Source organism: Podospora anserina, chromosome 4 (assembly GCF_000226545.1).
Source record: "Podospora anserina S mat+ genomic DNA chromosome 4, supercontig 4".
In the NCBI taxonomy this organism is placed as follows: Eukaryota; Fungi; Ascomycota; class Sordariomycetes; order Sordariales; family Podosporaceae; genus Podospora; species Podospora anserina.
Window position 1 is genome coordinate 1,522,971 of NW_001914850.1, and position 15,797 is coordinate 1,538,767.

At 53.3% G+C, this 15,797-nt stretch overlaps 5 protein-coding genes across 5 annotated transcripts; 4 read left to right on the forward strand and 1 right to left on the reverse strand.

Annotated features, from left to right (window-relative positions):
• Positions 1 to 401: 401 nt before the first annotated feature.
• PODANS_4_6660 (uncharacterized protein) lies at positions 402 to 1,443 on the reverse strand (the record flags this gene model as incomplete). Its single annotated transcript, XM_001906138.1, has 2 exons — positions 402 to 1,303; positions 1,410 to 1,443. The coding sequence occupies 2 exons, from the start codon at positions 1,441 to 1,443 to the stop codon at positions 402 to 404; spliced, it is 936 nt and encodes a 311-aa protein (XP_001906173.1).
• A 501-nt stretch (positions 1,444 to 1,944) lies between these two features.
• PODANS_4_6650 (uncharacterized protein) lies at positions 1,945 to 5,159 on the forward strand (the record flags this gene model as incomplete). Its single annotated transcript, XM_001906139.1, has 2 exons — positions 1,945 to 2,599; positions 2,659 to 5,159. 2 exons carry the CDS (start codon positions 1,945 to 1,947, stop codon positions 5,157 to 5,159), a joined length of 3,156 nt encoding a protein of 1,051 aa, XP_001906174.1.
• Positions 5,160 to 5,738: 579 nt separating this feature from the next.
• On the forward strand, positions 5,739 to 7,340 carry PODANS_4_6640 (uncharacterized protein; the record flags this gene model as incomplete). Its single annotated transcript, XM_001906140.1, has 3 exons — positions 5,739 to 5,830; positions 5,898 to 6,306; positions 6,372 to 7,340. Coding segments are annotated over 3 exons (1,470 nt in total), but the record flags the coding sequence as incomplete, so codon positions are not given.
• An 810-nt stretch (positions 7,341 to 8,150) lies between these two features.
• PODANS_4_6630 (uncharacterized protein) lies at positions 8,151 to 10,023 on the forward strand (the record flags this gene model as incomplete). Its single annotated transcript, XM_001906141.1, has 2 exons — positions 8,151 to 9,231; positions 9,323 to 10,023. The coding sequence occupies 2 exons, from the start codon at positions 8,151 to 8,153 to the stop codon at positions 10,021 to 10,023; spliced, it is 1,782 nt and encodes a 593-aa protein (XP_001906176.1).
• A 1,402-nt stretch (positions 10,024 to 11,425) lies between these two features.
• PODANS_4_6620 (uncharacterized protein) lies at positions 11,426 to 12,724 on the forward strand (the record flags this gene model as incomplete). The annotated part of the gene is made up of 2 exons (XM_001906142.1): positions 11,426 to 12,074; positions 12,144 to 12,724. 2 exons carry the CDS (start codon positions 11,426 to 11,428, stop codon positions 12,722 to 12,724), a joined length of 1,230 nt encoding a protein of 409 aa, XP_001906177.1.
• Between the last annotated feature and the right edge of the window lie 3,073 nt (positions 12,725 to 15,797).

The window sequence follows — 15,797 nt, forward strand, 5'->3', positions numbered from 1 at the left end:
GAACGAATCGAATGAAAGTGTAGATATGTTTTGTATGGAGCGGACACTTTTTCCCTCATGTTTTGAAATGGCGGGGGTATGGATATGAGTTTTTGTAATTTGTTTTTCTCTGTTCATGAGATGCTAGGGGTTACGGGACAAAGTGTGCGTGCATTGTTTGTTTTGTCTTTTTTGTCTAGCGAGAGAGAAAGAGGGGGGTAGATGTGTTGGAATGCATGAATGGATACCATGTGTAGGATATATAGCCTACAATTTGTCTATAACAATGAATAAGTGGACAGCATTGGTTCAGAGTGTCTATTCCCTACCCTCTACGGGTACCCATCTATCAAACGCCCTTGCTTTCTATCTCGAAACAAGAAAAATGCCCACCCATCTATCCCAAATACTGACATCACCCCTTAATTCTCCCAAAAACCCGGAAACAAAAATTCGACCCTCTTCATCGCCTCGGAATCCCTCCCCTCAGGCTTGGTCATAAACTTGACCGCCCCCTGCGCGCTCCCCTCCCAGTGCTTCGCCAGCACCAAAGCGCTATTCTCCTGCTTGCACAGCTCATCCAGCACCGCACCAACAAGATGCTTGGCGTTCTCGCTGTTGGCGGCCATATACTTCATCACCATGGCCACATCCACATCCTCCCCCTCGGTGTTCCTCCAGCAGTCGTAATCAGTAGCCATGCAGATCATCTGATAGGCCAGCTCGGCCTCCCTCGCGAGCTTGGCCTCGGGAAGCGCGCTCATGTTGATGACGGAACCGCCCCAGGAGCGGTACATGTTGCTCTCGGCCCTGGTGCTGAACTGGGGGCCCTCCATGCAGACGACCGTCCCCTCCTTGTGGAGAACCACCCCGTCGCCCTTCATGGCCGCGGCGCACTTCTGGACGATTGCCGAGAGCTTCGCGTCGAAGGGGTCGGCGAAGCCGACGTGGCCGACTACGCCGCCTTCGAAAAAGGTAAAGGGACGGATGCCCTTGGTGCGGTCGATGATTTGGTCGGGGACGACAAAATCCATGGGCTTGATGTGCTCTTGGAGGGAGCCGACGGCGGAGAAGGCGATGATGGAGCGGACGCCGAGGGAGCGGAGGGCGGCGATGTTGGCACGGGCGGGGACCTCGTGGGGGGCGATTTGGTGGTGGGCGCCGTGGCGGGCGAGGAAGGCGATGGGGACGCCCGAGTGCTCGATGATGAGGATGGGGGAGGAGGGGGCGCCCCAGGGGGTAGTGGGGGTTACGGAGGCGATGGGGACGAAGCCTGGGATTTGGGAGAGGCCGGTTCCGCCGATAACGGCGATGTGGACGGGCCCTGGGGGGAGGTGGTTATGTTAGTGATTATCATGCCATAAGAGGTCTATAAGGGGGGTGGATTGGACGAGGCGCATCGTCTGTCGCATTGGAGGGAGGGTACATACGGTCAAAGGTGGTGGGGAGGGCCGAGACGGTCATGATGGGCGGATAGGGGCGATTGGGCAATGGGTAGATAATCTGGGAAAATGAAGAGAGTTAAGGGAACAAAACCACAACGCTTCCAAGTGCAAAACAAGAATGCGCGCGAGATATCTGGTATTTGTAAGACCACCACTGAGCCGAAGACACCCTGCCTGCTCTGACAATTTATGGCGGGGCTCTCGATGCGAATTTTACCCCGCCGTTGGAGAGACGTTGCGGTCGACGGGGATTCGACAGGGGTTATTATGTGACGCTAGACTCGGAGGGGTTTAGCGCAGAAGGTCGATTTCGAGCAACGGCCAAAGGTTGGGTGGTTGATCGACTCTCTTTAACTTTGATCTCATATTAAAGTTTGTCAGCTTGTTCCCTTTCTTTACCTTCATCGGTTCAACGTGGTGCTACTGTACGTGTACGGCTAGGGTCAAACCATCGATTCAATCAAGTTTCACAAGCTTCAAAAAACTGTTGCCTCGACTGGGCCATCCATCTCCATCAACCATGACAGGAGCCGAGGCCGCAAACATTGCGGCAAACTCACCACCACCACCACCACCACCACCTCTCGAGCTCGAACCATTACCTAGAAACAGTAATGGACGCCGGCCACTCAGCATCGAGGAGGTGTGCTTCACCTCGGCCATGACCTGCTTCGAGGGGTTGCTAAAGCTGGACCCCGCCATCGGCACAAGAACCATGTTCTATGTCACCAAGTTCATTTCACGGACTCTGGAAAAAACACATGCCCTCAAGGATGTCAGGGAAAATTTGTCAAAAAGCGTCGAGGTCTGGATATGGTTAACCAGAGACTTTGCCGCTGCCATCCCCAGTTTAACAACCCGTTCCATCGGACCTCTGGCCAGCTTGAATGATCCAGACAAGGGCGTCACGGCTCAGGAGAGCACAACTTTGATCACCAAAAATTACCAATCTTTGAGGGACGATCTTCAGCTGTTGATCAAGTTGATGCACATTGCTAGAAACCTCCTGGTTGTGCCCGAGCCTGAGATCCCCCAAGATTTATGTGCTGCGGCCCAGTTCGACCAGATGCTCTACCAAACCATCATTCTTTGTGTTAATGTCACAAGTAAGGCTTACGACGGCGATATTCTGGAAGAGGGTGCCAGGCTGAAATTGAGCGAGATCACCGAGCTGTGTAAGGCCTCTAACCCCAAGTCCTGTAGCTACGGATACCATCACTAACTCCAAAGACAGATAAGAAACTGCTGGTTACGTGTCTTCAACAAGCCCACAACTGGATTGCCAAAAATGACAGAAACAAAATGTCGTTCTGGTCGACTGTTCTTTTCGACGAGGACGCCATGGAAGATAGCAGCCTGTATGGAGAGGGAGAGTTCCGGCCTGATGTCGCCAAAACGGAGGTGCAAAACTGGTATGAGCGCAATTCCGAGTTTTGTCCCAAAGCTCGCCAGCTCCTCGTTGAATACGAGGAGACGGTGGCACGTCATGGCATTCCTCCAGGACATTTACCATGCATCTCACCACTGGCCTGGAACTGGCTGCCAGAAGGCTCGGTGAGGGCCCGTGCGGACAAGGCATCAGACAACACCAAGATCACGCCGCAATGGGTAGAGGACGAGCCCGACAAGTTCACCCAAGACCAGCGTTATGGACGCGTGTCACGAGAGGTGGATGTCTGGTGGCTCAAGATCCGCGATCCCAACTACGAAAGCTGGGTGGTTCCGATGCCGACGGTCGAGTTTGCCCAGCAGAGAACAGAAAACTGCAAGGCCAATCTCGTCAACCGGTACGCGCATGCCTACAGGACAGAAGAGCACGAGGTTGAGGACTCGGTGCACTCTGCTGAAGGAAACGCACCACCTGAGGGATCGGGAGAGCAAGATGCCAAGGAGGGTGGCCATTACGCTCATGACTATAATGACGACATGATCGAAGAGGAAGACATTGACGATGACGAGTCCTACGGGGAAGGTCCCATGAGTGGCCTCCTCACCGAGGTGCCCAACATTTTGGATCCCAAGCAGATCGAAGCCCTCCACATGATTGTCAAGTCGTGTATTCTCGACAACGCCGGTCTCGCACTTAGTAACGCGGGGGAAAATCTGCAAAAGACCAGGTGCAGAATGTTTCTTGCGCTGGAATGCGGACGGAGTTTGCTTCGGGAAATACTCGTCTTCATTGCCGTGTGGGAGAAGTCGGAGCAATCACTCATTTTCCAGCTCACGACGCAGATTGTGGAGGCGATTCACCATAGTGCCCTGATCCCCTACGCCTGGCAGTCGTTGAGAATACCAAAGGATATAATCTCACCCGCTCAGACAGTCTTGCTGCGGCTGGTCAATAACATGTTCCGGGCTCGGAATGCCGATCCACCAAAGGCAGAGTCGAAGGAGCATCTTCGAGATGTCAAACTTTTGCATTTCCTGTTTATTCAGTTCCGGAGTCGGATTGTACCCGAGTGCGCTGCCTTGATGCATCTTCAGGCGCAGATCAGGAACGAGTTGTGTGATCCGTCGGATTTCCCCGTCGACAGCTGGGATATGGAGCGTGCAAAGGATGGGCTGACGCAATTTTTGGAACTCTTGTCAACGGTCAATGAGCTGCAGGAGACGAGGCATTATCTTATCGAGTGGGAGGCGGCTTACGAGCTGATCGTGTTGCTCAAGGGGCTTGAGGCCGGTGTAGAAAAGGCAACCATGGTTCAGCCAGTGCCTGCCCGTTCTGCCCAACGCCAGCAGAACGATACCCCCGACCATGACGATCACGGTTACGACTCGGAGGACCACCCTCTCGCTCCCCCCCCCCCGCTTCAGGAGCCAGCACACAAGTTCCCCTGGGCTGGCATAAAAGGCCAGATCCTCCATATTCTGGCCGGTTTGCTCCAACCACCCAACGGGCGAAACGGTCCCGGCAACCCGGAGGTCCAAGACCAAATCCTCCGCCACAACGGTCTCGTCCCCCTACTCAACTGCTGCGTCTACGACGACCACAACCGGTTCGCGAGAGAGCGGGTTCAGATCTGTCTCAAGTGGTTGATGGACGGCTCCAACGCGGCTAACAAATTCCTGAGGGATCTGGTGGCCATGAACCCCCAGCCTAGCCCACAACAACTCGCGCAACAGGCGGCTCAACAGGGTCTTAGGGTAGACGGTCTGCCATCAGATGTTAGAGTTCGCACCCGGGGGGCGCAAGATGAAGCCGCTCCTCCTCCGAGACCTAACCTGAGCGCTGTCCACGCCCCCTTAAGCAGGTCCCTGCCTCCCCTGGTAGCGACGAATGCTGGGCCGGGGAATCCAGGGGGCCCTCCTCCTCCGCCGCCACCGGGACATGTACCTGTCACGGCGGTGTTGGAGGTGGAGGTGGATGAGAATGGGGAGATTGATAGGGATACGCTGAAGGAACATATACTGCCTCCGATCAGGGGGGGTGGTGGTCAACAAGGGGAGAGGAATAGGTCAGAGGAGTTGTTGAGGAATATTATGACTTTGGCGGATGAGCAGGCTGCTGCTGCTGCTGTTGCGGCGGGGGCGGGGGTGGGGGTGGTGGAAGGCGGAGTGATGGGGGGAAATAATAATACTCATCCGAGGAATCGGTCGGAGGAGTTGTTGAGGGATATTATCACGTTGGCGGATGAGGCGGCGAGGTTGGCGATGAATAGTCGACCTGGGGGGGGTGGGGAGGGGGATGAGACGGAGGAGGAGGAGGTGGTGGTGGAGGAGGAGGAGTTTATGTGAAGCCGTCTGAAAAGGCAGATATAGATTATACCGGTAAATAGAAAACGAACATTGGGGCCGGACGGAGTTGGAAGGGTTAAAAGCATTGCAGGCGTCTGTTTTTCTCGCGGATTTTAGAGAGTATCAAATGTCGGAAGGGTGATTACATCCGCGCAGTCTATATCAGGGTGATAATATCGCGCGGACCATGCCCGTCTGTCTCTGGAATCACGCGCTTATCCCTACCTGTCTGGTCGAGCCAGGTAAGCACCATGAATCTGCTACATATCTACCCCGCGGCATCTTGGTACCTTTGTTCAGACGACATTTCCAATTCACCTACACAGTCAGCCAGCAACAACAACGCAACATGGACGAAGCTGCGCCTCCATCCAAAAAGGCGGCGAAAAAGGCCGAAGCCAAGGCCAGAAAGGAGGCATTGAAGGCACAGCGCGCCGAAGCACGCCAGGCACCTTCCTCTGCTGTCGAACTTGATGACCCTGCCAAGGGCTTTTATGGACAAGCTCCTACCGCGCCCATCGTCTTTCGTCCAGTGCCGAAGACATCAGTCTTCGGAACTTTAGCAATGGAAATGTAGAAGGCAAAACTATCATTCTCAGAGCATGGCTCCAAACCTCCCGGACTCAGAGTGCCAAGATGGCCTTTGTTGAACTACGGGAAGAAGGCAACTGGTATGTGATGGCAGATCACCATCCTTCTCTTCAGTGTCCATAACCTAACTTTCTTCCATTGAATCAGGACGATCCAGGGTGTCGTGACGGCCACATCGGAGCCCCCCGAGCAGGAGTCACCCATCGTCAGCCGACCGATGGTGAGGTGGATCGCTGGAATCAACCCTGAGAGCTTCGTGGTGGTTGAGGCCGAGGTACAGCGACCGATCGAACCTGTCAAGCGCTGCCGGGTGTCGAACTTTGAGCTTCGGATCACAAGATGCTATTTGCTGGCACCAGCACCGGCTATTCTGGGCACGACACTGGCCACCGCCAACCGACCAGTTGTTGACTTAAATGATGAAGCTATCGGGGCCAAAGCTGGTGTCAGAGAGGAAGAAGAGACCGATAAGGAGGGGCCCCCAGCCGCAAGTATGCTTGTGCATTTGGACAATATCGCCATGCGCAAACGAGCTCCGGTTCAACAGGCCATTGCGGTAAGGTCGTATCAGTTCTCTGCACAGTGATCTTCTTGTTACTAAACCAGTCTTTTTTCTGCCAGGACATCCGCATGGAAATGAAACATCTGTTTCGGTCGTACCTCAAGGCTCGGGGTTTCAAGGAATTCGAACCACCCTCTCTGATTGGCGCAGCATCTGAAGGTGGCAGCAATTTTTTCCGTATGCCGTACTTTTCCCAGGAGGCCTTCCTTGCTCAGTCGCCGCAGTTCTACAAACAATTCGAGATTGCTGGGGGGAGAAAACGCGTGTTCAGCATCGCACCAGTTTTCCGCGCCGAGAATTCCAACACTCCCCGTCACATGACTGAATTTACGGGCCTCGATCTCGAAATGGAAATTCGTAAAGACTACAGCGAGGTTCTCTATCTTCTGGAAGGGGTTCTTCTTTATATATTCCGCCAAGTCCACCGGATTTTCAAGGACGAGATTGAACTCGTCCGCTCCGTCTACCCGTCTAGCGAGATACTTTTGCCCGAACCTGGCCAGGAGGTTCGCCTAATGTTTACACAGGCTCAACAACTTCTTCGCGAGGAAGGGCCGGCGGAGTTCCGTCATGTGCGCGATGACGAGGATATGAGTACACCACAGGAGAAGGCACTCGGCGCCTTGGTGAGGCAGAAGTTCAATACGGACTTTTACGTCGTCGACAAGTTTCCCGAAACTGCCAGGCCGTTCTACGCAAAGCTGGACGACACGGCAGCGGCAGGCTCAGCTGAAGGTGCTGTCAAGGTCACGAATGCGTTCGACATGTTTCTGCGAGGACAGGAAATCCTCTCTGGTGGGCAGCGCATCAACCATCCGGACGAGCTGGAGGCCCGCATCAGGGCTAAAGGTATTGATCCCGCGAGTCCTGGTATCGATGGTTATGTTCAGGTGTTCCGCCAGGTTGGTGTGCCGCCCCATGGCGGTGGCGGTATTGGCCTTGACCGCATCGTTGCGTGGTACCTGGGCCTTCCGAGCGTTCACCTCGCGGCTTACTATCCGAGGACTCCGCGAAGACTGTTGCCGTGAAGGGCTGGCCAAAAGTGGGATATTTTGTTTTGTGGTCTAGATTTGAAAATATTGAGCCAATGGTGTTCCTAAGCCATCGATCCAAAGCCAGTGTTTCATCTACAGGCTTGCCAGGTCAAAGATGAGGTATGACCCAAGACCGACATTATATGTGCTCGAATATGATCAAATGTCATTGTTGTGCTTCTGATATGATTTCTGGGATGCAAAGCGGCCATCAGCCACCTCTCAGCAAAAGTCTCGGTCCAGACCAGACCAATTCACTTATCACCCTGCACATCAGCCATCATCACCACTCGAGGTTGATGTACACGCTACGAAAGAAATCACTGAGCCCAGAGCAGAGTCCAGGAAATAACCGACAGCGAAGGCGAAAGGCAATGCCGGAAGCTGCCCTGGAAATTTGGCGGCGGTGGGGGTTCAAAATGAGGGGTGACGTTGACCTGGCCGGACTTTGTTCCGCTGTCTCGTGGGTTGGGGTAGGCGCGCCCTTGAACTAACAAAACCCGATTTGTCAGACCGCGCCATGCCTTCCAGCTTGGTACCACAGCAGCTTACCAAATGCAACAAAGTCAGAAGGATTCATACAAAATCAGACAGGTAGCTGCCTAAATTATTGAACTCGATCCATATCTATCTCATGATCATTCAACATATATGTTGTTTTATTCTTTCAGGCTGTTTTGCTTGACCACCTCCTCTTGCATCGTGCCAACCATACTAGGACTCTCCCCTGAACCCTTAGCTTTCGATTTCCTGAACAAAGCTGGAATCGTCGCAGGCACCTCGAGTTTTGAATATCTCATCAGAATGGCGACGCTCCACGAACAAGTCAAGGGTTGGCATGAAGGCGAGCGAGCAATCCATACGCTACTCAAGGTGCCTACCTCGAGCAGAGAGAATCCTACCAATGTTGGCCTTTCCTGGTCTCATGGCGACCGAGTCAGCGCTTCACCCCTTGTTGCCATTGGGACAGTAGATGAGCAAGGTCGTCCGTGGACTTCCATCTGGGGTGGTGAGCGCAACTTTGCACGACAGATCAGCCATGACAGGCTTGCTATGGCAAGTCTTGTCGACAAATGCCACGACCCCGTCGTCAAATCGCTCGGCTTAGATCGTCTTGCGGATGGTGAAGTGGGCCAGACATCTGGAGACAAAGCTATCAGTGCTTTGAGTATTGATCTGGAGTCTCGAGATCGGGTCAAGTTGGCTGGGAAGGTGGTTGTTGGGGCACTTGTAGGAAGGCCGAATGACGAGGCTGTCTCCCAAGTGCAGCTTGCTTTCCAAGTCGAAGAGAGCCTTGGAAATTGCCCTAAATATCTCAACAAAAAGGTCATCTGGGCTCATCTTCCCTCCCCACAGCTAGTCTCATCATCACTCCCGTTACCTGAGGAGGCTATTTCGTTGCTTGCCAAAGCAGATCTATTCTTTCTGTCTTCCACCAATGGCCAAACGATGGACACAAACCACCGAGGCGGTCCACCTGGCTTCATGAGAGTCATCAGCAACACCGATCCATCACCGGGAGGTGACAATGGTGCAGTGCTCATCTACCCCGAATACTCCGGCAACCGCCTCTATCAGACCCTCGGAAACCTCCACACCAACCCCCTGATCGGTCTCGCCATCCCCGATTTCGACACATCGGATGTCCTGTACCTAACAGGCACAACGGAACTTCTCGTCGGTGACACAGCAGCCGCCTACCTACCACACACAAAACTCGCCAGTCAAAATCACACGTCCGCTCTGCCATTTTCGTCAAGGATGGCCTCCCTTTCCGAGGTACACCCGGTCGAATTTAGCCCATATAACCCACCTCTTCGTAAACTCACCACCGAAGGCCCCTGCTCCTCTGTCGGCCTCCAAACCAGCCGCCACAGCTACTCTTGTTGGCAAAACGTCATTGTCACCTACCATATCCCGCTTTACATTCTCTCTTGCCTTCAACAACCCTAAGGAAAAGAGGCTGTGGAACCCAGGGCAGCACATCACCCTCGACTTTGGCGGCGAGCTGGACAATGGCTGGGCGCATATGAATAATTCTGATCCGCAGTCACTCAACGATGACTATGTCCGGACCTTCACCATTTCTAACAGCCCTCCGTCCAACGCGGAACAGGAGATCAAGTTCGAAATCACGGCAAGAAAACATGGACCTGTCACGGGTTTTCTGTGGGGGTATCACATCTCCCCTCGTGCAGCACGTTTAGAAATCCCGGTGCTGGGGTTTGGGGGTGAGGAGAACTTCAGGCTGATAGGCACGGGAAAGGAGAAGCAGAAGGTGTTTGTAGCTGGCGGGGTAGGGATCACGCCTTTCTTGGGGCAGGTTCGTGAGATCGCGGCCACTGATCACGAGGTGGAATTGATATGGAGTTTGAGGGCCGACGACCTGCCATTTGCGAGGGACGTCCTGGGCAGGAACGAGGGTATCAAGCAAGTGAAGGTGAGACTTTTTCTCACTGGGGGCTGCGGTGAATCTGGGAAGGCGGAGATGGCGAAAATCAAGGGGTTGGAGGGGGTGAAGGTTGAGATGAGGAGGCTGACCAAGAAAGATGTTCAGGGGGACTGGTTTGATAAGGAGAGGAAAAAGTATTTCTTGTGTGCTGGGGTGGGGATGATGAAGGTTTTGAGGGGGTGGTTGGAGGGGGAGGAGGTTGTTAGTGAGAGTTTTGAGTATTGATTGTTTTTGAGGCTGTTCAGGGGTTGTTCAGGGGTAGTGTTTTGGCTGGCGAGTCGACATGGGGACACGCGGCCATGGCCCAGCAACCATGTCTCACAGGGACTGGGCACTGTCCGTCGCACAGTACGTAATCGAGGGCGAAATCCAACCAGACACCTGTGCCACGACGGTGAGGGCGATGAAACATAGAGAATCACGAGCATGAATAGCAGCAGTTTATCTTCACGGACAGCTTGGCGTCGTCGTTTTGCGATACCATCGCCACTGATGTCCCAGCAGATCCCCAGCGGACAGGTGCCTTTGACGTCAGGTGGGGTGGCTCAGCTTCGCCCCGCATTTTTGGGGGTGCTCAGACCTCGTCAAAACTACCCCAACCAGTGGTGTGCTTCCGAAGACGGGGGCTTTGAAGAGACTCACTCAGCCAGCCGTTGAAGAAGAGCTACGATGATGAGTCTTCGAGACAGCTTACGTGGGGTATGAACCGACTGACTGTGATTTTCTAGTAACACCAATTGAATTGTGACTTATTCGGACTTTTTCGTTGAGAGTGCGAGCCACCCAGGTGTTTTGAGTCACTCGACCATTCATTGATTTGAGTCTCGGTTTTGGTTTTCCAGGCTTTGAGGCAGCAGCAGCAGGCAGCCTACCTATGGGTACGAACCGGAGTTGCAACCGGAAGTAAAAGTTCTTTGAAGCTCAGATCCCCTAGCCCAGCACTTGTTACACATAGATTTACAAAGCAATATCTCAATGCAACCCGTGAAGCGAATTGGAGTCGTCAAAATTTGCGGGGTGGTCCATTCTGCTGCTACAGGCGGCCTGAGGAGGGCTCTAGGCCTGGGAAAGAACAACGCGGCAAGCCGTCAAGGTCATTCGATCGGTATCTTCTAGGTAAGACATGATACTGTTGCCTTACACAAACAACGTCAACTTAGAACCCCTAGAACCTAAAATCAGCCTACCTCACGATAATCTATATATTTTCCGGGCCAGCCGTTGGCTCGAGTTCCCTTCTTCCCCTCCCCCCCCACGGGAGCTGCGTTACAGCACATGCGGCAGCTGTCTTCTTACACACCATCGTGCATGTGGCTGGGTCCCCCGCAGGACGGCCAGTCATCCCAAAACCAACAGCCAAATCCCGAGTGACAAGGCCATCAAGCCGAGCTGGACGCGAGACACCGGGAAAACAAGACGAAAAAGAACAGACTGACACCAACCATTGCGCGAGTTTAAAAGTGGGTTGCGTCTTTTAGCTTTGTTCCTCCAGCGCCCATCCCCGACAGCGGCACTCGCCAGCCAAGACACAGCGCCCAGGCAAAACTTTGTCCATCTCCGTCCAGGTACCCGTGGGGCCCCCCGCGTGAGAGCTCCTCTTAATAAGTAAAAAGAAGGGACTCCGCCCATGCCCCCCGATCGACTCCTCTACAACTCCTCTCTTTTGCGCCCGCCCACTGTCAAAAAGTTCCGATTCCAGCGCCGATCTGCGAATTCCCCAGGAATCCTGTATAAAGCACACCCGCCCGATTCCGAACACAATCTGAATCTCGATCGCTCCCTTCCCCGCCAACAATTCCGAGGTTACGGTTCGGCTTCCCTCTGCCGACAAGAGATCTCGAGTGCCCCGCATTCATCCACCACCGGCAGAGCCTCTGCCATCTGCCATCTGCCTGGCCTCCCTCCGAACCCTTCCCCGAGAACACTTTCCGCTGCCGGCATGGATCCCGCCATCATCGCCGCCCGCGACAATGTCATCCGCGCAGAGGTTGCAGAGCGCGAGGCCGAATGTATCCTCATGGCCGCCCGCGAGAACCTCCTCGAGGCCCGCGAACATGCTCTCCGACTCGAGCTCGAAGCGTCTGCCGCCAACCAGGCGCAAACCATGTTCAACACCTTGACTTCGCACAACACCACCGCTTCAGGCACGGCGACGCCCGTGGCCGTCTCGGGCGTCCCGACAGAGGCCTACACATTCCCAGTCGACAAGCTAAAGCGCCGACAAACCCGACCAGGCAAGACGCCATTGGTCTTGGTGGCCTGCGGGTCGTTTTCTCGTCAGTTGGACCCTTTGAGAGTCTTGTAAGGAATGTTTGAGGGTTTTGCTAACGCTGGGCACGGGACAGCCATCACCTTTCTCCACATGCGCATGTTCGAGATGGCCTCGGACTTTGTACGCTTCAACACAGACTTTGAAGTTTGCGCCGGATACCTGTCGCCCGTCAGTGACGCATACAAGAAGGCGGGTCTTGCGCCGGGCCGTCACCGAGTCGAGATGTGCTCGCGCGCGATTGAAAGTTCGCCGTGGCTGATGGTCGACCCCTTTGAGACGGTGAACTGCAACGAAAAGGGCGAGCCGGAATATGTGCCTACTGCCAAGGTGCTGCGACACTTTGACCACGAGATCAACACGGTGCTGGGCGGCATCGAGGGCACCGACGGGAAGATGCACAAGGCCAAGATTGCGCTTCTGGCCGGAGCCGATCTGGTCATGTCCATGGGCGAGCCTGGTCTCTGGTCGCCAATCGACTTGGGCGTGATTCTCGGGCAGTATGGTGCCTTCATTGTGGAGCGCTCCGGGACGGATATCGAGTTGGCACTTTCGACCCTTAAGCAGTACGAGAATAACATCTGGGTTATTGGTCAAGTGATCCAGAACGATATCAGGTTTGTGGCACCTTCTCTCGTGACAGGACTGGTTTGCTAACTCTGAACAGTTCGACCAAAGTCCGTCTATTCTTGAAGAAGGACCTCAGCGTGCGGTATCTGATTCCAGATCCGGTTGTAGAGGTTTGTGCTGCCTGAAAACAGATGCTTTTGGGACCATGTGCTGACTTGCTCCTAGTACATCAACGAGCACCACTTGTACCAAGAAGGGCCGCCAAAGGAGAAGCAGGAGAAGATCAATGGGTCAAAGGACCCAGGGCCCGAATCCTCCAATGGCAAGCTCATCAAGGGCTAAGTGAAGCCTTGGACAAGATCGACATGACAGGAAATGATGGTATACGGCCGGACAAAAAGACAAGCGTCACGACACGACGAGACGACCAAACAACAGGCGCCAGATGCAGAGACTGCATCACATGCTCCTCCGCAAGAACAAGTACAGCGCAGAGCTAATGAATGATGACGGACAATGGCGCCGGGAGTTTTTCATGACATTTGGTGTGGGGAACTGTCTTGCCCACTAGCGAAGGAAAAGGGGATACACAAACACCAAGCAAGCAAGCGACTAGCGAGGGAGTTCAGTTCCGGGGTTTAGAGGAAGAGCGAAGGAAAGATCAGAGTAAGGGGGCGTTGGTGGGCAACATATTTAACAATATCATTTTACGGCGTTTATGATTATAATGGGAGGTGGGGAGATGGCAAGCAATTCTTTTAAGAAAGGTGTAGAGGGGTTGAGGAGGGTTTTTTATTCTTTAATTTTCTCTTTGGATAGATTGGGGGAGGTCTTTTTTTTCTTTTTTTTTGGTTTTTTTTTTTTGCTTTTAGTTTATGGCGTGGTCTGATCCTCGCACAACTTTGCGAGGGCAGTTAGATGAGGGGAAGCATTCTTGCATGAATTATGAGTATTTTGAAAGAAGTATTTGAGCAGGGAAATATGATGTCATGTTGTGAAAACAAGGGTCCGGGTTTGTGTCTCTTGGGGGTTCTCGTGGCTGCAGCAAGGCGGTAGGTGAAAGTGAGCGGGAGGTATGCAAGAGCAAGTGGCTGAATACCGATGGCTTGGGTCAAGCTTCTGGTGTTACCATCTTTTATAAGTCTTTCGAGATTATGAAGCTTGGGGGGAGGAAAGATAGGAAGGCCAACACAGGTGAGCACAATGACAGGAAGGAGCCAACAGATTTTTGGTTCTAGTTGCTTTGAGATTTTTGTACCACCAGCTTCCCCATCCCCATTGGAGGAGCCTAAATAACCAATAAATCTACGAATATCTCTATGTGCAGGCGTTCCAGAAGCTTTCCCCCGCCCCCCTTCCCCAAGCCACATTTACATGCAAACCACCCCCCAGGCAGCTATATCCAAAAAGCTCTGTCTGTCGTTGTTCCCTAGATTGACTTTCGCTTCGCTGTCATGTCGAAAAAAATAGCTCGCTTCGCTTCGCTCGCTCATAGCTCCCATCCCACACAAACAGGAGTGATTCCCTTAAACGCCAAACTCCATACATATCCTCAAAAATTTCAAGCCCATAGTAATGCAAAATGCTGCAAGATCCCAAAAAAAAAATTGTAGCCACCCGCGCATCATCTTTCCGTTCCTCCCATCATCCATTATCATTTCACTCTTTTGACATTGTCGTTTCCCAGCGGCGGTGCGTGCACTTCATATTTTCCTCAACCCAAGAGATCAAGGGCATTTTTCAGCCCCTTCACTCCCAGCGTCTCTTGAATGTTCGGTGCAACAACGCACTATTTGTAGCACTCCAGGTTTAGTCTCTACTGCTCGTGGTGTCCGAGCTGGTCGTTACCGACCCTCGCACGTTGTCTCGCGCGACGGAGACGAGGTGGTAGATTCCAAAGGCGATGAGGGCGAGGACGATGAAGAGGATGATGATGATTACGGCGATGACATCGTTTTGTTTCATTTTGGCGGTTTTGGGTCTGAACCCTGGGACGGAACAACACTGGTGTGATGGTGGTGGTGAAGGTGACGCTTGTGTCAGTTGGTCCCACGTATTTTTGGGGTGGAGCCTCGGATTCAAAGGTTGGCGGGCGGTGACAAAGTTCGTGAGATGGCGGCTTTTGGGGATCAAAATATCGCTTTTTAGGTAGAAATGATTCCGATTGAAAAGCTGATTTGGAGCAATCTTCTGGGTTGTTAGTTTTCAAGCTGCCGGAAAGACCGCTGAGGAGATCAGACTTACCAGTTCAAGCTGTCAAGCTTCTCGTTCGTTACAAAAAATTGCGGGGTTTCGTCGTTAGACCCAATTCCTCGGTGTCGCTTGTGACTTTTCAAGGAAAAACGTGGGAATCGGATTCTTCGTCAAACAGTTGCGACAATTGCACGATGGTCGTCGGAATGCAAAATATGGTAGATGCAGAAGCGAGAACCACATTTGCGCGCGAATGCGCACGCGGCGGGCGGGCATGCAGGTCAAATAGGAGCTGGTTGCCCCGCCACCTTGATTATTCCAAGTCAACAGAAAAGAAGAGGCTGGTGTCGTAGCTTTGCTGGCTGGCTGGCTCTGCGCCTGCCCAACCACCTTGGGTTGGTTTAGGTATGCAGGGGTAGCTGGTGCACGGGCCATTTTGGAGACGTGGTGGACCGATGATGGCTCCACACTTGGGGACGACGACGGATCACCAGCCTCGTTTATGAGGGGGCATGAGGCGGGTGAGTTTTGGAAGGTGTGGCTTGTGAGAAGGAGGTTGAGAAGCTGGGGAAGGCGCGAACCTAAGAGTGGAAGTTGCGAAGGGGCAGAGACGGCTACATGATCCGGCTTGGCTAGTTGTTTTCCAGTTTGGTAGTAGCTCGTGACTGTTCGAGTAGCTCGTAGCCGCTCTCTCTCTCTTCAACATACAGCAACACGTACAATGGACGGTGGCATGGACCACATGTCAACCAATTCTTTTCTTTCAAATCTCTTTGAAGCCGCCTTGGACGGCCCATAAATATGACGCCTGATCGATGCGAAGACTTTCTGTTGTGGGTTGGGCGAGGGGGCATAAAGAAGAACCTTGGCGTTTTATTCCCCGCGAGCTTTCGTGCAAGCTGTATTAACGATTGGGATGGGTACTCATTAAGGAAATAGTAAAGCCATTTCATCGCCTTCGTGATGT